At 45.4% G+C, this 24,954-nt stretch overlaps 1 protein-coding gene across 7 annotated transcripts in view; it reads left to right on the plus strand.

The window, feature by feature from the left end:
* Positions 1–24,954, plus strand: part of LOC135546192 (rap1 GTPase-activating protein 2-like) — a 93,357-nt gene that overhangs the window by 53,388 nt on the left and 15,015 nt on the right. For 4 of the 7 annotated variants that reach the window (XM_064974412.1, XM_064974415.1, XM_064974410.1 and 1 more), the window contains 9 exons: positions 7,762–7,846; positions 15,081–15,116; positions 17,713–17,757; positions 18,974–19,006; positions 19,290–19,508; positions 19,942–20,045; positions 21,262–21,340; positions 21,775–21,828; positions 24,815–24,898. In XM_064974412.1, the coding sequence (XP_064830484.1) occupies positions 7,762–7,846; positions 15,081–15,116; positions 17,713–17,757; positions 18,974–19,006; positions 19,290–19,508; positions 19,942–20,045; positions 21,262–21,340; positions 21,775–21,828; positions 24,815–24,898 (739 nt within the window). Of the gene's footprint in view, positions 1–7,761; positions 7,847–11,706; positions 12,218–15,080; positions 15,117–17,712; positions 17,758–18,973; positions 19,007–19,289; positions 19,509–19,941; positions 20,046–21,261; positions 21,341–21,774; positions 21,829–24,814; positions 24,899–24,954 lie in introns of those variants that run through there. The other 3 variants (XM_064974416.1, XM_064974411.1, XM_064974417.1) reach the window with 3 other exon arrangements.

Below are 24,954 nucleotides of genomic sequence, written 5' to 3' on the forward strand. Positions count from 1 at the left end.
AGTGAACTAATCATCAAGCCTTTGACTAATTGAATTTGGTGTGCCAGTTTAGGGTTTAAACAAAAATGTGAAATGTCCGGGAGGCGAGGAGAGGGAAACCCTGCGCTAATGGACGGGTTGCACCTGATTCCTCTCTGCCCTGATGTCCTGCTGGCAGATTAATGTATTTCCTCATTTTTGTTTTTGCTGTCTAATAGGCCACATGTTAAGTTCATTAGAGGAATGATTGGGCTTCTGTAATTGTAATTCTGGGCTATCATCAACTTCATTATTGAGTTTTGTAAACAAATATCTGTATCTGGCTGGAAATAGAACATCACAATTAGGGGCCATTGTCCTCCCTCCCTCCCTCCCTCCCTCCCTCCCTCCCTCCCTCCCTCCCCCTCCCTCCCTCCCTCCCTCCCTCCCTCCCTCCCTCCCTCCCTCCCTCCCTCCCTCCCTCCCTCCCTCCCTCCCTCCCTCCCTCTCCATCTCCTGTTTCTTTCCCCTGTGCGCCCTCTCTCTTTCTCTCTCTCACTCTCTCCCTATCCTCTTCTCAATTTCAATTCAGCTTAAGGAAACATGTTTACATTGTCAAAGCAAGAAATGGATAATAAACAAAAGTTAAATAAACAATAAAAAATGAACTTTCTCCCTCTCACTCTCTCCTCCTCCCTCACTAGCTCCCCCTTCCCTTCCCCCTCCCCCTCCCCTGTTTATGTGTTGATATTAGCTGAGGCAGGTACAGTACACTGTGTGCAGTGCCTGTCATTTCTCCAGGGTTTAATCAGTATGTGAAACATGGAGGCCTGTTGGTGGAACGTTAGGTAAACAGATGTAATTAGAATTGAATCAGGTCCAATTAAAAACAATAAAGAAGGAGTTGGGTGATGATTGTGAAAGAGTTAGACAAGATAATAAAGGGTGTTTATTGGGCGATACAAGATAGGAGACACATCCTAGGTAGAGGTCGACCGATTATGATTTTTCAGCACCGATAACGATTATTGGAGGACCAAAAAAACCGATACCGATTAATCGGCCGATTGTTTTATTTATTTATTTAATGACAATTACAACAATACTGAATGAACACTTATTTTAACTTAATATAATACATCAATAAAATCAATTTAGCCTCAATTAAATAATGAAACATGTTCAATTTGGTTTAAATAATGCAAAAACAAAGTGTTGGAGAAGAAAGTCAAAGTGCAATATGTGCTATGTAAGAAGGCTAACGTTTCAGTTCCTTGCTCAGAACATGAGAACATATGAAAGCTGGTGGTTCCTTTTAACATGAGTCTTTAATATTCCCAGGTAAGAAGTTTTAGGTTGTAGTTATTATAGGAATTATAGGACTATTTCCCTCTATACCATTTGTATTTCATATACCTTTGACTATTAGATGTTCTTATAGGCACTTTAGTATTGCCAGTGTAACAGTATAGCTTCCGTCCCTCTCCTCGCTCCTCCCTGGGCTCGAACCAGCAACACAATGACAACAGCCACCATCGAAGCAGCGTTACCCATGCAGAGCAAGGGGAACAACTACTAAAAGGCTGAGAGCGAGTGACGTTTGAAACGCTATTAGTGCGCGCTAACTAGCTAGCCATTTCACTTCGGTTACACCAGCCTCATCTCGGGAGTTGATAGGCTTGAAGTCATAAACAACGCAATGCTTGACGCACAACGAAGAGCTGCTGGCAAAACGCACGAAAGTGCTGTTTGAATTAATGTTTACACGCCTGCTTCTGCCTACCACCGCTCAGTCAGATACTTAGATACTTGTATGCTTGTATGCTCAGTCAGATTATATGCAACGCAGGACACGCTAGATAATATCTAGTAATATCATCAACCATGTGTAGTTAACTAGTGATTATGAGTGATTGTTTTTTATAAGATAAGTTTAATGCTATCTAGCAACTTACCTTGGCTTACTGCATTCTCGTAACAGGCAGTCTCCCTGTTGGAGTGCAACGAGAGAGATGCAGGTCGTTATTGCGTTGGACTAGTAAGGTTGCAAGATTGGATCCCCCGAGCTAACAAGGTGAAAATCTGTCGTTCTGCCCCTGAACGAGGCAGTTAACCCACCATTCCTAGGCCATCATTGAAAATAAGAATGTGTCTTGCCTAGTTAAATAAAGGTATACATTTTTTTTATATAAATAAAAAGAATCGGCAAATCGGCGCCCAAAAATACCGATTTCCGATTGTTATGAAAACTTGAAATTGGCCCTAATTAATCGGCCATTCCGATTAACCGGTCGACCTCTAATCCTAGGGCATATCATTATCTCCATTCTCTTATTTTTGTCTTACCCCCCTTTTTCTCCCCAATTGGTAGTTACAGTCTTGTCCCATCGCTGCAACTCCCGTATGGACTCGGGAGAGCCGAAGGTCAAGGGCCATGCGTTCTCCGAAACACAACCCAGCCAAGCCGCACTGCTTCTTGACACAATGCACGCTTAACCCTTGAAGCTAGCTGCACCAATGTGTCGGAGGAAACGCCTTACTACCTGGTGACCGTGTCAGCATGCACTGCGCCCGGCCCGCAACAGGAGTCGCAAGAGTGCGATGGGACAAGAACATCCCAGCCGGCCAAACCCTCCCCTAACCCGGACAGCCCTGGGCCAGTTGTGTGCCGGCTCATGGGTCTCCCGGTCATGGCCGGCTGCACCACAGCCCGGTATCAATCCATGGTTTGTAGTAATGCAGCTAGCACTGCGATGCAATGCCTGAGACCGCTGCACCACTCGGGAGGCCTGAGTCCACACACTTTTATTTATTAATTATCTGGTTTGTGTGTGTCTGCGTTCATTCGTGTGTGTGTGTGTCTGCGTTCGTTCGTGTGTGTGTGTCTGCGTTCGTTCGTGTGTGTGTGTGTGTGTCTGCGTTCGTTCGTGTGTGTGTGTCTGCGTTCGTGTGTGTGTGTGTCTGCGTTCCTTTGTGTGTGTGTGTCTGCGTTCGTTCGTGTGTGTGTGTGTGTCTGCATTTGTTCGTGTGTGTGTGTGTGTCTGCTTTCGTTCGTGTGTGTGTGTGTGTCTGCGTCCGTTCGTGTGTGTGTGGTTGTCAAAGTGTTAGTGCTCAAAAGAATCTCTAGCTTTAACCTTCCCATTCACTATCATTTCTCTCTCTCTCTCTCTCTCTCTCTCTCTCTCTCTCTCTTTCTCTCTCTCTTTCTCTCTCTCTCTCTCTCTCTCTCTCTCTCCCCCTCCCTCCCTCCCTTCTGTTTTCCTTTGTCATGCTGCGTCTCCCTCCTTCGCTCCACCCCTCCCGGAGAGAGAGCCATTCACGGTGACGCAGGACCTGTTTCATTAGTACCACCGAGACAGGCAGCAAGGAAAGACTACGCCACCACTGTCTCTCACACACTGTCTCAAACACACACTGTCTCAAACACAAACTGTCTCAAACACATACTGTCTCTGTCTGGGAGCTGTGTGTGTGTGTGTGTGTGTGTGTGTGTGTGTGTGTGTGTGTGTGTGTGTGTGTGTGTGTGTGTGTGTGTGTGTGTGTGTGTGTGTGTGTGTGTGTGTGTGTGTGTGTGGTTGTGTGTATTTGTGTGTGTGTGTGTGTGTGTGTGTGTGTGTGTGTGTGTGTGTATGTTGAGACTTGGCCGTTATTAAAGCTAAGCCCAGACAACAGTGACCAGCCCCAGGGGCAAGGGTCTGAACAAAGTTTTCCACTCAGGTCAGCTCTGAGCTACAAATGTTTGGAGTCTGGAAATTGACATTTTCTAATAATAAGTTTCTCTGGAGCTGTAGCAGTTGCTATGTACACTCTGTGTATCTCTGTCAACTGCGTAAACGGGGGAAGGAAGCCAACTTCTCCTGCTTGTACTTGTACTCTGTTTAGTTTGTGTCCACCATTGGCTCAGTGTTAACTGCTAGCGACATCTTGAGACAGTGCTACATTGTGTTGGTACTTAGGGCTGACCCTGTGGAAAGCATTGGAGAAGCCTGGGGTGGCTGGGCCACTGGAAGGCAAAGTCTGGGGCATGACCACTTGTTTCCAGCACTCCGCTCACCGGGCCCGGTGCTCATACTAAGAGAGGAGGAGAGGGAGTGGGAGAAAGAGGAAGAGAAGAAGTAAGAGAGTAAGAGAAAGAGGGGGTTTCAGAGGAAGAAAGAAAAAGAGCGAGGGAGTGAGAGAAAGAGGGAAGAAGCCAGAGCTGGCTATTCTTTGCAGCTTGTTTCTCTTTCAGAATGGAAAGATCAGCAGTCAAATGTAGTCAAGTGCTTTCTTGTTTCCTTTGAACACTGTGGCGTGAGCATGTTACTTTCACACATTGAAGCTATTACATTGTCCAATAGCGAGACGGCTGAATTAGTTCCCAAATACCAGAGAAATAAGTTGCATGCTGGTCTCCTTGTTCCACTTACTGTGAAGCAGATGGAGATACAGCACTGCATGTTATGTATCTCTCTGATATGGACAAATATTTTTTGTTTAATTAGTCAGACGCGAAGGATTTACTGCTGATACCAGACCAGGCTCAAATCCCTGTCATTCACATGAAGAGACGCCAATACAGGGGACGCAGATCCGGGTGCCTTGTGAGAATTTGTCGGCGAGTGGGTAACCCGCCGCTACCATCCGTGCTATTGGCAAACGTGCAATCATTGGAAAATAAACTGGATGAGCTCCGTTCAAGACTATCCTACCAACAGGACATTAACAACTGTATTATCTTATGTTTCACTGAGTTGTGACTGAACGATGACATGTTTGCTGGGTTTTCTGTGCATCGGCAAGGCAGAACAGCTACCTCCGGTAAGACAAGGGGTAGTGGTCTATGTCTATTTGTCAATAACAGCTGGTGCGCAGAATCTAATATTAAAGAAGTCTTGAGGTTTTGGTCGCCTGATGTAGACTATCTCATGATAAGATGCCGACCACACTATTTACCAAGAGTTTTCATTTATATTTTTCGTAGCGGCCTATTTACCACCACAAACCAATGTTGGCGCATTCAATGATCTGTATAATGCCATAATGCTCATCCAGAAAATGTTCCTAGTGGCCGGGGACTTTAATGCAGGAAAACTTCAATCAGTTTCACCTCATTTCTACCAGCATGTCATGTGCAACCAGAGGAAAAAAACTCTAGACCACCTTTACTCCACATACTGAGATGCCTACAAAGCTCTCCCTCACCCTCCATTTGGCAAATCTGACCATAATTGTATCCTCCTAATTCATACTTATAAGCAAAAACTAAAGCAGGAAGCACCAGTGACTCTCTCAATATGGAAGTGGTCAGATGTCGCAGATGTCAGCACAGACTTGAATGTGTTCCAGGATTAATCCGAGGGCATTGAGGAGTGTACCACATGAGTCACTGGCTTCATCAATAAGTGCATCGATGACATCATCCCCATTGTAACCATACGTACATACCCCAACCAGTAGCCATGGATTACAGGCAACATTCGCACTGAGCTAAAGGGTAGAACTGCCGCTTTCAAGGAGTGGGACTCTAACCCGAACGCTTATAAGAAATCCCGCTATGCCCTCCGACGAACCATCAAACAGGCAAAGCGTTAATACAAGATTAAGATTGAATAATACTACTCCGGCTCAGACGCTCGTCAGATGTAGCAGGGCTTGCAAACTATTACGAACTACAAAGGGAAGCCTAGATGCGAGTTGCCCAGTGACACGAACCTACCAGACAAGCTAAATGACTTCTATGTGCACCTTCAGGGGAAGAAACGCTGAAGCATGCATGAGAGCACCAGCTGTTCCGGACGACTGTGTGATCGCGCTCTCCGTAAACGATGTGAGTAAGACCTTTATACAGGTCAACATTCACAAAGCCGGAGGGCCATATGGATTACAAGGACGTGTACTCTGAGCATGCGCTGACCAACTGGCAAGTGTCTTCACTGACATTTTCAACCTGTCCCTGACCGAGTCTGTAATACCTACATGTTTCAAGCAGACCACCATAGTCCCTGTGCTCAAGAACACCAAGGCAACCTGCCTAAATGACTACCGACAAGTAGCACTCGTCTGTAGCCATGAAGTGCTTTGAACGGCTGGTCATGGATCACATCAACACCATCATCCAAGAACCCTAGACCAACTCCAATTCAAAATACCGCCCCAACAGATCCACAGATGATGGAATCTCTATTGCTATACACATTGCCCTTTCCCACCTGGACAAAAGGAACACCTACACAAGAATGCTGTTCATTGACTACAGCTCAGAGTTCAACACCATAGTGCCCTCAAAGCTCATCACTAAGCTAAAGATCCGGGGACCAAACACCTCCCTCTGCAACTGGATCTTGGACTTCCTGACGGGCCACCCTCAGGTGGTAAGGGTAGGCAACAACACATCTGCCACGCTGAACCTCAACAGGGCCTCTCAGGGGTGTGTTCTTAGGCCCCCATGGAACTACCTGTTCACCCATGACTGTTTGGCCAAGCACAACTCCAACACCATCATTAAGTTTGCAGACGACACAACAGTGGTAGGCCTGGTAGCTTCCTGCCATCCAGGACCTCTATACCAGGCGGTATCAGAGGAAGGCCCAAGAAAATGCCAAAGACTCCAGCCACCCTAGTTATAGACTTGCTACCACACGGCAAGCGGTACCGGAGCGCCAAGTCTTGGTCCAAAAGGCTCCTTAACAGATTCTACCCCCGAGCCATAAGATTGCTGAGCAGCTAATCAAATGGCTACCCGGACTATTTGCATTGACCAAAATTCCCCCTTTTTATTAATGCTCCTGCTACTCTCTGTTTATTATCTATTCATAGTCACTTTACCCCTACCTACATGTACATATTACCTCAATCACCTCGACAAACCACATTAAGGCTTGGACCACACTGACTTGACACACGAGAGGGGAAAACAGAGGCTGGGAATGAAATCCAGTGTTCGATAACTGTCTTAATAACTCTGTCAAGAGAATGTTACTAATTACAAACCTGTGTGTCTCGTCTCTCACATCAACCTCTGAATCCCCACTCTGTCTCCTCTTGATAAATGAACACCTCTTAATGTGTGATCATTCTCAGCCCCCGGACTCCCCTGGGGGCCTCTCAACAACCACCTCAGCTGGTCACTGAGCATCTGATTGTGAGTCATTATCGGGCCTCTCGGCTACTACATACACTCTCCACAGACCTCTTCTCCCAAAGAGAGAGAGAGATGGGGAGAGCGAGAGAGAGATGGGGAGAGCGAGAGAGAGATGGGGAGAGCGAGAGAGAGATGGGAGAGAGAGAGAGATGGGGAGAGAGAGCTGGGAGAGAGGGAGAGAGATGGGGAGAGAGAGAAAGAGAGAGAGAGATGGGGGAGAGAGAGAGAGAGAGATGGAGAGAGAGAGAGAGAGTTTATTGCAGTCTGTTATACTCCAACTGTTTAAAGATAAATAAAATCAAACTTTATTTGTCATGAGAGAGAGAGAGAGAGAGAGAGAGAGAGAGAGAGTGTTGTGGGGCTATCTCTCTAAGAGCCAGACAGCCTTTCTCTCCTTCTAGGAGTATGAGTAGGGTTTGGGGGTTTTCCTGACCACATGACTGGAGTAGTAAGTCTGAGCCAAAGTTATATACATGGACTATAAATAGGCCTGGCCCAACCAGCTGCTGCAGTCTAGGGGAATGACATTTCTCCCATCTACCTCCCACCCTAGAATCTCAGTGAAATAGGGTGAGATGTGATGCAGCATCGATCCTGTGTACTTCATTGTGCCTCTGCATCCTCTGTATGTGACATGATGCCTTATTATAATGTTCTTTGTTGTGTTTGATGTGTTCCAGGAAGCAGGAACTGCTGACCATCTCCAACGTGCCCTTGGGAGATTGCCCCCCCTCGCCCCCCCGCACCGCCCCGCCCACCATGAAGGTAGGACACGTAGCACCTTGTGCCCGTCTCACTCATCGTACTATTTTCACACTACCAAGCCAAGCTGGCCTGGTTACCCATCCACCATAGTAGCTTGAACCGTGCTGGATAGGACAGTGTGGAAAGTAAATACCCAAGTGAGCATGGTATTGTTTGGCTTTGTGCAACAGTGTGGAAAAACTGAAAATGGTGTCAGTGCACTGAACCTTTCTTTACCTGGCCAATCAGAACACCCCTGAGAGGAACCACGGTAGCATTTACATGTATTCTATTAGTGTTGCAATCATCACAGGAATAAGGCAGCTTAGTCAGTGGCAGACAGAACGTCACACTGACTGGGCCTGGGAGCAGACTCCTCTGTGTCCCAAATAGCATCCTATTCCCTATATAGTCCACTACTTTTGACCAGAGCCTTGCCAAAAGTTGTGCACTATAAAAGGAATAGTGTGTATGATGCATAGCGAGTCAGCTCTGTGTGGCCTGGATGGGCTTCGTTCAACTGTTCATAGAGGGTAACTCTTTAGAGGTCATTCTGAAGTGTAGAGAGAGGCAGAGAGAGCTGCCAGGTTCAATAAGATCCAACACTTGTCTTTCTGTGGACTATTTTAATGTAAGGGTGTATTTCTATACAGTATATATATCTGGTTAGACTGTAAACTCTCCTTCCAGACTCACATTAAGCATCTCCAATCCAAAATTACGTCTAGAGTCGGCTTCCTATTTCACAACAAAGCATCCTTCACTCATGCTGCCTAACATACCCTCGTAAAACTGACTATCCTACCGATCCTTGACTTCAGCGATGTCATTTATAAAATAGCCTCCAACACTCTACTCAGCAAATTGGATGTAGTCTATCACAGTGCCATCCGTTTTGTCACCAAAGCCCCATATACCACTCACCACTGCGACCTGTATGCTCTAGTCGGCTGGCCCTCGCTACCTATTCGCCGCCAGACCCACTGGCTCCAGGTCATTTATAAGTCTTTGATAGGTAAATCCCGCCTTATCTCAGCTCACAGGTCACAATAGCAGCACCCACCCATAGCACGCGCTCCAGCAGGTATATTTCACTGGTCATCCCCAAACCAACTCCTCTTTGGCTGCCTTTCCTTCGAGTTCTCTGCTGCCAATGACTGGAATGAATTGCAAAAATCACCTAAGCTGGAGTCTTATATCTCCCTCACTAACTGTAAGCGTCAGCTGTCAGAGCAGGTTACCAATCATTGCACCTGTACACAATCTGTATATAGCCCACCCAACTACCTCATCCCCATATTGTTATTTATTTTTCTGCTCTTTTGCACCCCAGTATCTCTACTTGCTCATTCATCTTTTGCATATCTATCACTCCAGGGTTAATGCTAAATTGTAATTATTTCGCCACTATGTCCTATTTATTGCCTTACCTTCGCACTGCTTGGCCAAGTCGCAGTTGTAAATGAGAACTTGTTCTCAACTGGCCTACCTGGTTAAGAAAAGGTTAAAAAAAAATATATATATATATATATATATATACAGTGCATTCAGAAAGTATTCAGACCGCTTCCCTTTTTCCACATTTTGCTACATAACAGCCTTGTTCTAAAATCGTTTTTTCCCCTCATCAATCAACACACAATACCCCACATTGACAAACCAAAAACATTTTCTTTTGAAAAAACACAACAGAAATACCTTATTTACATAAGTATTCAGACACTTTGCTATGAGACTCTAAATTGAGCGCAGGTGCATCCTGTTTCCATTGATCATCTTCGAGATGTTTCCACAACTTAATTGGAGTCCACCTGGGGTCAATTTAATTGATTGGACATGATTTGGAAAGGCACACACCAGTCTATATAAGGTCCCACAGTTGACAGTGCATGTCAGATCAAAAACCAAGACATGAGGTCGAAAGTATTGTCCATAGAGCTTCGAGACACGATTGTGTCGAGGAACAGATCTGGGCAAGGGTCCAAAAACATTTCTGCAGCATTGAATGTCCCCAAGACCACAGTGGCCTCCATCATTCTTAAATGGAAGAAGTTTGGAACCACCTAGATTCTTCCTAGAGCTGGCCGCCCGTCGAAACTGAGCAATCGGGGGAGAAGGGCCTGTCCGAACGCACTGTCTATATATATATACAGCGGGGCAAAAAAGTATTTAGTCAGCCACCAATTGTGCAAGTTCTCCCACTTAAAAAGATGAGAGAGGCCTGTAATGTTCATCATCGGTACACTTCAACAATGACGGACAAAATGAGAAAAAAAAATCCAGAAAATCACATTGTAGGATTTTTTATGAATTTATTTGCAAATTATGGTGGAAAATTGTGTGTGTGGAAACCTTGTGAAGACTTACAGAAAACGTTTGACCTCTGTCATTGCCAACAAAGGGTATATAACAAAGTATTGAGATAAACTTTTGTTATTGACTAAATACTTATTTTCCACCATAATTTGCAAATAAATTCATTAAAAATCCTACAATGTGATGTTCTGGATTTTTTTCTCCTCATTTTGTCTGTCAATAGTTGAAATGAATCATTTTGATAACGAACCACTCCCAAGTCTCAAGCCTTTTACTCATTCGAAGACAAAAGTAAAGTGTGTAAATAAAGTTTATTGAAAACGATTCCTCGTTCCTTGTCCTGAACCAGAGGCATATGTTTAAATTAGAAGAGTGAATGAGGATGAAAGTAAATGTGGGTAGACACACAAGCAGGACCTGTTCCACTTAGTCAGTGAACAACAGGACATGTTTGGGGCTTTGAATTAAATAAGAGAAAGCTGAACGTAGCAGAGAGCACTAATTCTCCAAGGACAAAGGGAAGGACGAGGGAGGTTTTTGTTGTTGTTGAAGAAAGGGTTGTTTGAGGCAGATATAAAGGAAATGAAGGAGGTGAAGACCAGGTCATGAAACAAGAGGAAGAGAGAGCGAGGAAACAGTTTTTTCCGTTTTTCTCCTCAGACTGAGGAGCCAGAATGTGCATTGCCGTGTTATGCTACAGGAGGACAGACAGCGCATTCCAATATCGTGTGACTGCTTCATTTGTAAATACCTGACAACTGGTACATTTGCTTGAGAGAAACATCTGCACAGGCAGAAACAGTGTGAATGAAAGAAGGTTTGCAATGAGAAAAAGTGTTTATGCATGTGTCTATGCTGTTGACGGTAAGAGACCAGGGACACACTGCACTGTTGGAGCTAGAAACACAAACATTTCGCTGCACCTGTGATAACATCTGCAGACAGTAAGACCAAGTTTGACAGGTTTTACATTTAAATGTATTCAATGCTACTTCAATGAATTTACGCCAGTGTTTTACCCAAAAGGCTCAGACATTTTTGTTTCCGTGTCTCACTGCGCCATGGCCCCTGTGGACCTGCTCTCACTTGGGGCCAAAGCACACTAAAACTTTTCAGCTGCATTTACATAACAAAGGCTAACTTGGGAAGTTTAACATCTTCTTCATTAAGCACCTGTTTTGATTATGCAGAGGTGGTTGATTCTGTCAGCCCTAGCTATGGAAACACAATTTCCCTAGCATTACATCAGGGTGGGTATTACACACTAGTGGAATGCTGGTGTTACACTCGAAAAGCAGCACTAGTGCTGTGAGTGAATATGGGTTATGGGCTGTGTGCCCGGAGACCGTGGGGTTTGAATCCTCCCAGTGACAGTCCTTCCCTCTAATCTTGGTGTGGACAGCGGGGGTGCAGCAGGTTGCCCCGGGAGATAAGAGAGAGAGAGAGAGAAAGAGAGAGAGAGAAAGTGAGAGAGAGAGAGAGAAAGTGAAAGAGAGAGAGAGAAGGAGAGAGCGAGATAGGGGCGATAGAGAGGGAGAGAGAGAGAGAGAGAGAGAGAGAGAGAGAGAGAGAGAGAGAGAGAGAGAGAGAGAGAGAGAGGAGGTAGAGAGAGAAGAGAGACTGTGGTGAGCCAGCCTTGGAGGCAGGGGAAGACAGACTGATCTTTTACACCTTGGTTCTCAGCCTGTCCGCGCTCCGCTCGCGTCACGGTTCCTCTCTGATTGGCGTCCGATTGATAGACCTCCGTCTGGCCCCTAGGAGGCCCACCACAGCCCCCAGTGGCCCTCAGCAGTTCTCTCACCCCAGACGGGGACGACGACGATGAATCACCAAGGTTACAGTGCCCATCTGTAGGGCTGCGTGAGCCTGCCTCTCTGTGTTGACTCTGTGGGATTAGCTCCGTGGGTTTGGGACACTGTGGCAGGTTAATGAATAACTAAACGATAACTCCCGCTGCACTCACAGCTGTGGGATTAGCATGTTCACCTGAGCTCAGGTGGACCCCGGGAAAGTAAAGAGATGTTTTGAAATGGATCCTTTTCCTGGTTTACAGAGTGCCAGGTTGTATATCTGAAGGTAAGACATGGGTCTTCTAGGTCTGTGTGTGTATTGCTGGTGGTGTTCGACTATGATATAACATGTCGCTGTACTGCCATGGGTTTAATGGCTGCGTTGATAAGGGGTTATCAGTACCTGTGTAGATAGGCCAGCACTAATTTCAGAGTGATTCCTTGAAGCTCACACCTTTCAAAGCATTTGTGTTTAGCTTTGTCATTAGTGTCTGCATATAATTACATAAAAAGTACATTTAAATGCCATTAGGCTCACTGTAAGAAAAGATGCATTTTACCGCTGCCTGGTGTATTTCTGGTTCGGTCGTGCCTTGACTGCCTTAGTCTGTGTGCTCTACTTGCCAACCTTGAAACCTGAAACCTGTGATTCAAACAATGTCGTTGATTGTGTTCCTCATCAAATCAAATTGTGTGTGCCGAATACAACAGGTGTAGACCTTACAGTGAAATGCTTACCTACAAGCCCTTAACCAACAATGCAGTTTTAAGAAGACAAAATATATATATGTATATATATATATATATATATATATATATATATATATATATATATATATATATATATATATAATATATATATATATATATATATAACAAATAATTAAGGAGCAACAATAAAATAACAGTAGCGAGGCTATATACAGGCGGTGCCGGTACAGAGTCAAGGCAATTGAGGTAATATGTACATGTGGGTAGAGGTATAGTGACTATGCATAGATAATAAACAGAGGAGCAGCAGCGTAAAAATGGGGGGTGGGGTGTGGACAATGTAAATAGTCCGGGTAGCCATTTGATTAACTGTTCAGGAGTCTAAAGGTTTGGGGGTAGAAACTGCTAAGAAGCCTTTATGACCTAGACTTGGCGCTCCGGTACCCCTTGTAGCAGAGAGAACAGTCTATGACTAGGGTGGCTGGAGTCCTTGACCATTTTTAGGGCCGCCTGGTATAGAAGTCCTGGATGCCGGGAAGCTAGGTCCCAGTGATGTACTGGGTCGTACGCACTACCCTCTGTGGCGCCTTGCGGTCAGAGGCCGAGCAGTTGCCATACCAGGCGGTGATGCAACCATGCTCTCGATGGTGCAGCTGTATAACTTTTTGAGGATCTGAGAAACCATGCCAAATCGTTTCAGTCTCCCGAGGGGGAACAGGCATTGCCGCGCCCTCTTCACGACCGTCTTGGTGTGTTTCAACCATGATAGTTTGTTGGTGATGTGGACACCAAGGAACTTGAAGCTCACAACTTGCTCCACTACAGCCCCATCGATGTGAATGGAGGCGTGCTCGGTCCTCCTTTTCCTGTAGTCCACATCCTTTTCTGCAGTCTGTAGTCCTCATTCTTTGTGTCTTTATCATATTTCCTGAGTATGACTATTGACTGTCACATAGAGAACTATGTGTTTGTTGATTGACTGGCATTCATTATAAAGACACAAAGAGTCCGAGGCAACACTGTATATAACAATGTTTTAATGCAAGACGGATCTTTGTCAGGTCAAAAACTGTCAAGGCCTTTTTGTTTCTTTGTAGAGTTTGTCGTCCATCACCTATTCAAGTGAAAATCAATGACATTTTTAAAGCTCTTATTCTGTTCTCTCTTATCCAAATAATGTTGTTGACTCATCCTTTACTTATTTATAATATTCATAATGACTGGTATTTTCCCACACTGTGTTGTTTGGGAATAGGGACAGCAGGGTCACACACAAAAGCTTCTCATTTTTTATTTAACTAGGCAAGTCAGTTAAGAACAAATTCTTATTTATAATGACGGCCTACCCCGGCCAACCCCGGACGACGCTAGGCCAATTGCCCTATGGGACTCCCAATCACGGCTGGATGTGATAGAGCCTGGATTCGAACCAGGGACTGTAGTGATGCCTCTTGCACTGAGATGCAGTGTCTTAGACCTCTGCGCCACTCAGGAGTCCCTGGAATCCCTGGTAATCTCTTATTAACATAGGGCCTACTTTAAAAAACCTGTTTGGAAGGAAATATATTGTAATTAATAGTAGGTCATCATATTTTGTAGAAATCTTGGACAGCTACTCATAATGGAATCATGTGTTAATGACAAGCTTACTTCCTGATCCCCACTCCCATTCAGCTGAGAGTGGTTCCCGAATTGACGTTAGTTAATTGAATTGTTTGATGATTTTTACAAACTTGTTTTCCCATTGTCCTGTCAGTAATATTTTGACCCAGAACTTTAGTTTAGTTTCATACGAGCACAACAGCAGTCCATTCTTTTCCTGGAGTGACTGTTTTGAGGAAGTGGAGTGGGCTTGGTTATCTGTGTTTGGATAATATTCTGCACATATGGGTGTGAGAGGGTGTAGGACTGTCCTTCCTTATCTGCTCTGCCTCAGCTCATTGAGCTTTTATTGGGAACCAGGGTGGAAATGCTGCTAGCTAGAGATGTTCATGGTGTGACAATTGTCGCTACTGGGTTTGAGAGGTTTCAGGCCATGTTCAAGGCTGCGTTGCAGACTGCCCAGTCAGCCATCAGATTGCTATATCACATGATGTGGTTAGCTCTTGTACTGTACATCTCAATGTAGTCAGCCTGGAACGCAGCCTCAGTGACCAGATCTCCCTCCATTTCCATAGAAAATACCCAGAAACCCATTGGTCGCACCTAAACCATCTCACACCGTGGACATCACAACGCCACACCTCAACCTATAGCAGATTTAACCCTAAGTGAAATTATCCACCATGAATGAATGTTGTTCTTATTTCGGAAATACAGTTCACTCCACTTATAGTGATCAGATTGGTCCAGGACAATTTGATACGTTATCACTGCATTCATTATAATTGTATGGCGTTGTAGTACAATAATCACCCCTGTTTGTCTGTTGGTTTCAGTCTGCCGAGTTCTTCGACATGCTGGAAAGGATGCAGGTGAGACTCTTCTTTCTCCTCTCTTCTTCCTTCCTTCCCTCTCTCCTTCCTTCTCTTCTCTCTCTCTTTCCTTCTCTTCTCTCTCTCTCTCCTTCCTTCTCTTCTCTCTTCTTCCTTCCTTCCCTCTCTCCTTCCTTCTCTTCTCTCTCTCCTTCCTTCTCTTCTCTCTTCCTTCCTTCCCTCTCTCCTTCCTTCTCTTCTCTCTCTCCTTCCTTCCCCTCTCTTCTTCCTTCCTTCTCTCTCTCCTTCCTTCTCTTCTCTCTTCTTCCTTCCTTCCCTCTCTCCTTCTCTTCTCTCTAAGTTCCCACTGCTGCTGGCATGGGACATGGTGATGAAAGCACAACACGTTCATCACTTCCTGAGATTTTATTCAAGGGTCCTCTCCAACAAGCAGAAGGGTCCCGTTATTTGTTTATTTATTTCACCTTTATTTAACCCGGTAGGCCAGTTGAGAACAAGTTCTCATTTACAACTGCGACCTGGCCAAGATAAAGCAAAACAGTGCGACAAAACTACAACACAGAGTTACACATAAACAAACGCACAGTTAATAACCCAATAGAAATATCTATGTACAGTGTGTGCAAATGTAGAAGAGTAGGGAGGTAAGGCAATAAATTGGCCACGGAGGCGAAATAATTACAATTTAGCATAAAATTTTGTTAAATTATCGTGCCCAGGCTCGGCCGCGACCGGGAGGTCCGTGAAGCGACCCACAATTGGCCTAGCGTCGTCCGGGTTAGGGAGGGTTTGGCCAGTAGGGATGTCCTTGTCTCATCGTGCACCAGCGACTCCTGTGGCGGGACGGGCGCAGTGCGCGCTAACCAAGGTTGCCAGGTGTACGGTGTTTCCTCCGACACATTGGTGAGGCTGGATGCGCACTGTGTTAAGAAGCAGTGCGGCGTGGCTGGGTTGTGTGTCGGAGGACGCGTGACTTTCGACCTTCGTCTCTCCCGAGCCCGTACGGGAGTTGTAGAGATGAGACAAGATAGAAGCTACTAACAATTGGATACCATGAAATTGGGGAGAAAAAAGGGGGTAAAAGAAAAAAAGAAAACAAATAATTTAGTTAAATTATTAAGCCACGGAAGTTTGGTTTGGAAGCGCGGCAGCCCTTGTTTTGAGGAACCGGGACGACCGGGTCCAATCTCTGGTCCTGATTGAGTAATGAGCCGAACCGGACCATAGTTAACGAGCTCCCTCTAAAAAGCCATTGACTTCTCTGTCCTGTTCTGCTGCACTGTGTCTGTGGGGTTCTGGGACCTTCTGTGGGAATGGGGTTTTAGGCAGGATGGGGGCAGGAAGAGGGTGGTGGCGGTGGCAGCTCTGCAATGCCCATGTGGGGACAGTGGGAGAACTTTTGAAAGAGGGGGAGTGAGCGAAGGAGGACAGGAGATTGATAGCGCCTGATGACAAGTGCGCGAGGAGGAGTGAGGACAGAGGCCACACTGGCCTGCTGCCACCTCTGAGCCGGTCCTTACCAGACCCCTCTCTGTCCCAACAGTCCCTTACAGAGCACAGAGTCACATCGACCCGCACTACTAACTAGACTAGAGCAATCGATGGTGGAGCAGTTGAAAAGCCTCTATCTGGAATGGTTGATCGCAGAGCCCGTCTCAGAGGGATCAAAGATGGATGCATTAAGACTGACCCCTAGCTTTGATCCAACCCAGCGGTGTTGACAAGTAGTCACCCACTGAGCTACAGCTGTTCCCCCATCCCCTCCACTGTCTGTCATGTCTGAGCCACCCTGGTCCCTGATCTGATGGTGCTGTATTGCCAACTCCTATGGTCATTGTCAATAACGCACAAACAGTTCTGGGACCAGGTTATGTCAGAGTCACTGTGTTGAACCGGAGACAAGCATCACTGGAGGATGGGGACCATTCAAACGCATGCAGAGAGTGCATAGATAGAGAGCTAGACCAGTCTGTGCGTTGACCACTGAAATCAATAATGGAAAGTAGGGATCGTGATGTGGTTTAAGTCTAGAGAATGACTTCCCATAAGGTTGATTGAGATATGATGAAGTCTGGTAAAAGACTTGAGAGAATCTGTGTGTGTGGTAAGGATTCAGGCTTCAGAGCCTTCCCACTCGCAAGACGTCTTTCTCCACAGTTCTCTCCAGGTAATTGTGTAATTCAGGACGTGTCAACTTCAGTCATGCATCCTCTGCATATTTGCAAACACTTCTCATACCCAAGCAAATATTTTACCTGGGTTCCACCTATCAGATGTTTACCCAAAGAATGTTCAGTACACTCTTGGAAAGAACCTGGAATGTTTCCCACCCCTTAGGAGAACCCTTTGAATAACCCTTTTTGGTTCCAGGTAAAATCCTTTTGGTTCCAGGTATAACCATTTTGGGTTCCATGAAGAATCCTTTCCACAGAAGGTTCTACATGGAACCCTAAAAGGATTATACCAGGAACCAAAAAGGTTCTCATATGGGGACAGCCGAAGAACCATTTTGGAACCCTTTTCTCTAACAGTGTATAATATGTTAGTACAGTAAGATATTTGGGAGTTGCGTAGGTCAGGAATGATCGTTTTTGTACCCTTGTGACCCTCCGTCCACATGCGTGACCCTAACCAGGTCCCTAAATCTGAGGAGACGAAGCCCCATTCGCAGAGAAGCAAGGTCTGAGAAACAAACACACACACACTCACCTCAAGTATCTGTGAACCTCACCACTGGGCATGCTTCTCTGTCGTGGTGCATTGACCTCGCCTCTGTGTCCATTCTTTCATTTATTTATTCATGTATTCCTTTCTTAGTATTTTCCATCCCTTCTTTGTTTGATTGTGGTGGTGGTCATCCTCCGTGCTAACCCTGTCAGCCCCTGGAGTAGTTTCACCACTCTCTACCACGCTCTTGTAACACTCTCGTAAGTTGCCCTCAACCAGGTCCCCTCAACCAGGTCTCCTCAACCAGGTCCCCTCAACCAGGTCCCCTCAACCAGGTCCCCTCATTCAGGTCCCCTCAACCAGGTCCCCTCAACCAGGTCCCCTCAACCAGGCTAACTTAAAATAACAAACAGCTGTTCGTAATGAATGCTATTCCCCTCAATCTCCTGGGACGATACACAGTGTAAAACAAAGGCATGGAGATTGATTGGAAACATCCAAGGATGGACTGGCAATAGTGCAATTCTGTCAAGTACCAGATGGGCTGGTCCATCTTTAGTCCATCTGACCAATTTTTTGTTGTTGTGCACAATTACTAATAATAAGTGTCTCAAATATTAAAAAAATGGGCTGGTGTGGGGAGCCTCAAGAGAAACAAATGGTCCGCTGTGTTAGAAATGGCCGGGCCTATTTCTGGTCCCAGTCCGTCCCTGTGACCATCACATCACAGCATGTTTAGACATCATACACCAGCCACAGTGACGTAATGATGAACCCAGGGGCTCACAGAGTCAACCCTGAGACTATCTCTTATCCCTGAGAGTGTCAGAACTCCTCCATCAGTGTTTGCCTGTTTGATGTCTGTGCTGTTTCATTGTGTTGAATAAGTCACTGTATATATGTTCACCCTGTGTTTCTGTGTACAAGCTTTCTATGGTGACTGACTGCCCCAGTTGTAAAGTAGTTCAAGGCCTTGTTTGAATATTTTGCAAACACACCCTGCCTTCCTCCCTTTCTTGAAGCAATCACTGATCTTACACAAATTGATAGGTGTAAGCAATGGTTCTGTGCCACATCGCTTTCACCTACCCAGCCTTTTCAGATCAGGGATTTCTTTCAGGAAGGGAGGAAGAAAAGAGGCATTCTCTAAAGTATTTCAACAGGGCTCTAGTTATTCCAGCCTGTAAGGTTAATGATCTGTGTGTGTCTCCCCTCTCTCTGTCTGACAGGATGACTACATCCCATACCCGCGGATAGAGGACGTGAGTCAGCGCTCTGATACGATCATATCAGCTGGATCAAAACACTATGCACACACAACCATGAATACCACAAAACCCTCGTATGCATATGTGCACCCACCCACACACACACACACGTGCAGTTATGCAAATACTGGTGGTCAATGTAAAACGAGGCTCAAAGGACATTTATAGACACATTTATGATCAAAATCCCAAGCTCTTATTTGTTTCTATGGCCCTATTCTTATGGATGGTGTAATTTTAGTACTTAAACTCCTTGTCCCTTGTTTCTGTGGCTCAGATTCTGGAGAAGGGTAGCCCATACCCGCAGGTGATCCTGCCCCAGTTTGGGGGTTACTGGATTGAGGATGCCGAGGCGCCTGCGGGCACCCCCACCTCCTCGGAGAGCAGCTTCTGTGAGGAGGATGACGGAGGGGGCATGAGCCCTGGGGTTGGGTTCGGCTTCAGGCTGGAGTGTAACAGCTCGGCCAGGGCCTACCGCAAACACTTCCTGGGCAGGGTGAGTCAAGGCCTATTTGGCTAGCAGGAGTAATGGGTGTGTGTGAGTGGGGGGGTGTAAGCGCCTGCATGTGTGTGTGTGTGTTTATGTGTGTACGTGTGTGTGTGTGTGTTCTCTGTAAGGGTGTTTCCCTCTTTTAGTCCTTCTCCATCCAGTGATTTTTCCTATTTCAGACTTAAGGCTCTGGGGTTATGACTAAGAGTTAGGAATCAGTCATTTGGAAAATGAACGTATAATTGACTCCAATTATACGGAGATCTGTGAAATATTGACTGTAAAACCGTATTAGAAGGTGTTTAACTTCTTTAAACTGCCTCATCATACTATGTAGTGATTCACTGTCTGTCTGACCCTCCCTCCCTTCCTCCATCACTTTCTCCCCCTCTTTCTGTCTATCTCTCTCCCTCTCTCTCTTTCTCTCTCTCGTCTTCAGGAGCATATGAACTACTACTGCACAGGCAGCAGTCTGGGAAACCTCATTATGTCACTGAAGCACGAGGAGGCAGAGGGCCAGGAGTTCCTCCGCATCTTGCTCAGGTAACTACACTAGGGCCAGGAGTTCCTCCTTCATTGCCAGGTAACTACACTAGGGCCAGGAGTTCTTCCTTCATTCTCAGGTAACTACAGTCATATAATGACATACACTAGGGCCAGGAGTTCCTCCTTCATTCTCAGGTAACTACACTAGGGCCAGGAGTTCCTCCTTCATTCTCAGGTAACTACACTAGGGCCAGGAGTTCCTCCTTCATTCCCAGGTAACTACACTAGGGCCAGGAGTTCCTCCTTCATTCTCAGGTAACTACAGTCATATAATGACATACAGTCGGGCCAGGATTTCCTCCTTCATTCTCAGGTAACTACACTAGGGCCAGGAGTTCCTCCTTCATTCTCAGGTAACTACACTAGGGCCAGGAGTTCCTCCTTCATTCCCAGGTAACTACACTAGGGCCTGGAGTTCTTCCTTCATTCCCAGGTAACTACACTAGGGCCAGGAGTTCCTCCTTCATTCCCAGGTAACTACACTAGGGCCAGGAGTTCCTCCTTCATTCCCAGGTAACTACACTAGGGCCAGGAGTTCCTCCTTCATTCTCAGGTAACTACACTAGGGCCAGGAGTTCCTCCTTCATTCCCAGGTAACTACACTAGGGCCAGGAGTTCCTCCTTCATTCTCAGGTAACAACACTAGGGCCAGGAGTTCCTCCTTCCTTCTCAGGTAACAACACTAGGGCCAGGAGTTCCTCCTTCCTTCTCAGGTAACTCTACGAGGGCCAGGAGTTCCAGTATGGATGCAGGATCTGACCTAACTATGATCTGCCCTGGCCTGGACCCATAAATACAGCCACAGCAGACAGTGTCTCGTGGGCCTATGTTGGGTCTGGAGCCATGTTATAGTCACACTACCCCTACCTAGTGAATGTGGATTTACACACTTTGCACACTTATCATGTAACCGGTAGCCAGAACTTTCACTGTAGATATAGGAAGTAGGTATGTACAATGGGGCGGCAGGGTAGCCTAGTGGTTAGAGCGTTGGACTAGTAATCGAAAGGTTGCAAGTTCGAATCCCCGAGCTGACAAGGTACAAATCTGTCGTTCTGCCCCTGAACAGGCAGTTAACCCACTATTCCTAGGCCGTCATTGAAAATAAGAATTTGTTCTTAACTGACTTGCCTAGTAAAATGAAGGAAAAAAAAAAAGCCTACCTTCTTTAAGATGCGGTTATTGACACATGTTTTCCACAATCATCACCCAGGTCGAGGGCGAAGACACACCATGACAGGATCTCTCTGGCAGGCCTCAACCAGCTTCCCAGTGTACCCCAGATAGCCAAGGTAAGGAGGACTGACCTAAGCACCACCAAGTACCACATGTTCACTCAATGCAACATGTGCTCCGTGTAAAGTGGCGATCTGGATTTCAAATATCAACAATGCTGACAGGCTGGGGCTGAAGAAATGTAACCACTTTCAAATACATAGACTGACCATGAGATCAAAATGATAGTTTTAACCATGTGTTGAAACTATACAGTGTTTGTTAACAATGACATTGTTTACAAACAATGAAGTAAAACAAGCTTTGGGCTTCTGATGCGGTAAGAGAGTTGAAATAAGCTCATGATTAATTTATACATATATTATAATTCATTTAACAGTCCAATAAGGGATGTACCAATACCAGATTGTCCCTTTAACCTAAAATGGGTTTATTTCCTTCACTGTGGTTTCAAATGGATCCGTATCTGTCTGTCTGCCTGTGGTTTCAGCTCCTCTGTGATGACGTGACTGGCCTGAAGTTCAACCCGGTCCTGTACCCCAGAGTGAGTCTGCTCCACTGTTTCCTTTCAGCCAGGTGCTTCCACCTCTACCACAGTAGCCATAGAACCAGGGACATTCATGAGGTCATGCTCTAGAAATATACATCATTTTCTAGCCATTCTATTTCTATGGGTCATGCAGCATTTTCAAACCGTTTTGCAATGGAACCCAAGTGTATCTTATTGGACAAGCCTAGGTAGTCTCCCTTTTTCAGTCCCTTTTCTTCCGTTTGCTGCCTAATGAACACGATCCAACTTCCACCTGGTCCACTATACATCCTGACCACCCTGTTCTCTCTAACTGATGTGGTGTAGGCAGTGCTACAGACAGATCTGATCCAGGACCTGTCCGTCACATCAGAGGTCATTTGGATGATGGAGCTGCTTGTTGTGCCTCTGCTCTGGGTCCTGTAGAACTCATCTGTTATTAGGACAGGCTGCTCAGACTGCCCATTCCACACTGGTCGCAGCTGACTGCCTTTCAAAATGGCCACAATCAACCCACTGTGGTCCTGGGTCGTATTCATTAGGGCATATGACGGAAAACATTTTGCAGACTTATTGGACAAGTCCAAGTTGTCCATTCCTGTTTTAGTCAGTTTCTTTCCGTTTGGTGCCTATTGAATACAACCCTGACCCCCCCAGACGTGATAGACATATACTACCTGACCAAAAGTATGTGGACATCTGCTCATCGAACATCTCTTTCCAAAATCATGGGCATTATAATGGAGTTGGTTCCCCCCTTTGCTGCTTTCATAATGTCCTCTCTTCCGGGAAGGCTTTCCCCTAGATGTTGGAACATTGCTGCAGGGACATGCTTCCATTCAGCCAAAAGAGCATTAATCAGGTCAGGCAATGATGTTGTACGATTAGGCCTGGCTCGCAGTCAGCGTTCCAATTCATCCCAAAGGCATTCGATTAGGTTGAGATCAGAGCTCTGTGCAGGCCAGTCAAGTTCTTCCACACTGCTCTCGATAAACCATTGGACCTCGCTTTGTTCACAGCGGAATTGTCATGCTGAAACAGGAAAGGGCCTTCCCCAAACTGTTGCCACAAAGTTGGAAGCACGGAATCGTTTAGAATGTCATTGTACGCTGTAGCGTTAATATTTCCCTTCACTCGAACTAAGGGGCCTTGTCCAAAACAAGAAAAACATTTTATGTCCTACGTGCTTCAGCACTTGGCGATCCCGTTCTGTGAGCTTGTGTGGCCTACCACTTCGCGGCTGAGCCGTTGCTGCTCCTGGACGTTTCTACTTCACAATAACAGCATTTACAGTTGACCGGGGCAGCTCTAGCAGGGCAGAAATCTGACAAAAGGACTTGTTGAAAAGGTTGCATCATAAGACGGTGCCACTTTGAAAGTCACTGAGCTCTCCAGTAAGGCCATTCTATTGCCAATGTTTGTCTATGGAGATTGCATGGCTGCGTGCGCGATTTTATAACCCTGTGAGCAATGGTTGTGGCTGAAATAGCCAAATCCACTCATTTGAATGGGTGTCCACATACTTTTGTATATCTAGTGTAAATGTCTGCCCGAGTTATGGAGGGACTTTATCACATAACTGGATATTATACAGTTGAAGTCAGAAGTTTACATCACCTTAGCCAAATACATTTAAACTCCGTTTTTCTTTTCACAATTCCTGACATTTAATCCTAGTCAAAATACCCTGTTTTAGGATCAGTTAGGATCACCACTTTATTTTAAGAATGTGAGATATAATTGTAGAGATAATGACAATTTCAGCTTTTATTTATTTCATCACATTCCCAGTGGGTCAGAAGTTTACATACACTCAATTAGTATTTGGCAGCATTGCCTTTAAATTGTTTAACTTGGGTCAAACGTTTTGGATAGCCTTCCACAAGCTTCCCACAAAAGATGTTGCTTCAATATACCCACATAATTGTTCTTCCATATGACGCCATTTATTTTGTGAAGTGCACCAGTCCCTCCTGCAGCAAAGCACCCCCACAACATGATGCTGCCACCCCGTGCTTCACGGTTGGGATGGGATTCTTTGGCTTGCAAGCCTCCCCCTTTTTCCTCCAAACATAACGATGGTCATTATGGCCAAACAGTTCTATTTTTGTTTCATCAGACCAGAGGACATTTCTCCAAAAAGTAAGATCTTTGTCCCCATGTGCAGTTGCAAACCATAGTCTGGCTTTTTTAAAGGCGGTTTTGGAGCAGTGACTTCTTCCTTGCTGATATAGGACTCGTTTTACTGTATAGGACTTGTTTTACTGTGGATATAGATACTTTTGTACCTGTTTCCTCCAGCATCTTCACAAGGTCCTTTGCTGTTGTTCTGGGATTGATTTGCACTTTTCACACCAAAGTACATTCATCTCTAGGAGACAGAACATGTCTCCTTCCTGAGCAGTATGATGGCTGCGTGATCCCATGGTGTTTATACTTGCGTACTATTATTTGTACAGATGAACATGGTACCTTCAGGCGTTTGGAAATTGCTCCCAAGGATGAACCAGACTTGTGGAGGTCTAAAAAATGTTTTCTGAGGTCTTGGCTGATTTCTTTTGATTTCCCCATGATGTCAAGCAAAGAGGCACTGAGTTTGAAGGTAGGCCTTGAAATACATCCACAGGTTCACCTCCAATTGACTCAAAATATGTCAATTAGCCTATCAGACGCTTCTAATGCCATGACATCATTTTCTGGAATTTTCCAAGCTGTTTCAAGGCACAGTCAACTTCGTGTATGTAAAGTTTTGACCCACTGGAATTGTGATACAGTGAATTATAAGTGAAATAATCTGTCTGTAAACAATTTTTGTAAAAATGACTTGTGTCATGCACAAAGTAGATGTCCTAACCGACTTGCCAAAACTAAGTTTGTTAACAAGACATTTGTGGAGTGGTTGAAAAAGGACTTTTTATGACTCCAACCTAAGTGTATGTAAACTTCCGACTTCAACTGTATGTATATTCACATCCTTATAATGTTGTTGTTTCTGTTTCAGGGCTCTCAGTTAATAGTAGGTTATGACGAACATGAAGTGAACAACACCTTTAAATTTGGTGTCATCTACCAGAAGTTTGGTCAGGTGAGTGTGATATGCAGGTTTTTATAGCCAAATGGGGTTTCAGTTTATTCCTTATC

Source organism: Oncorhynchus masou, chromosome 9 (genome assembly GCF_036934945.1).
Source record: "Oncorhynchus masou masou isolate Uvic2021 chromosome 9, UVic_Omas_1.1, whole genome shotgun sequence".
NCBI classification, from domain to species: Eukaryota; Metazoa; Chordata; class Actinopteri; order Salmoniformes; family Salmonidae; genus Oncorhynchus; species Oncorhynchus masou.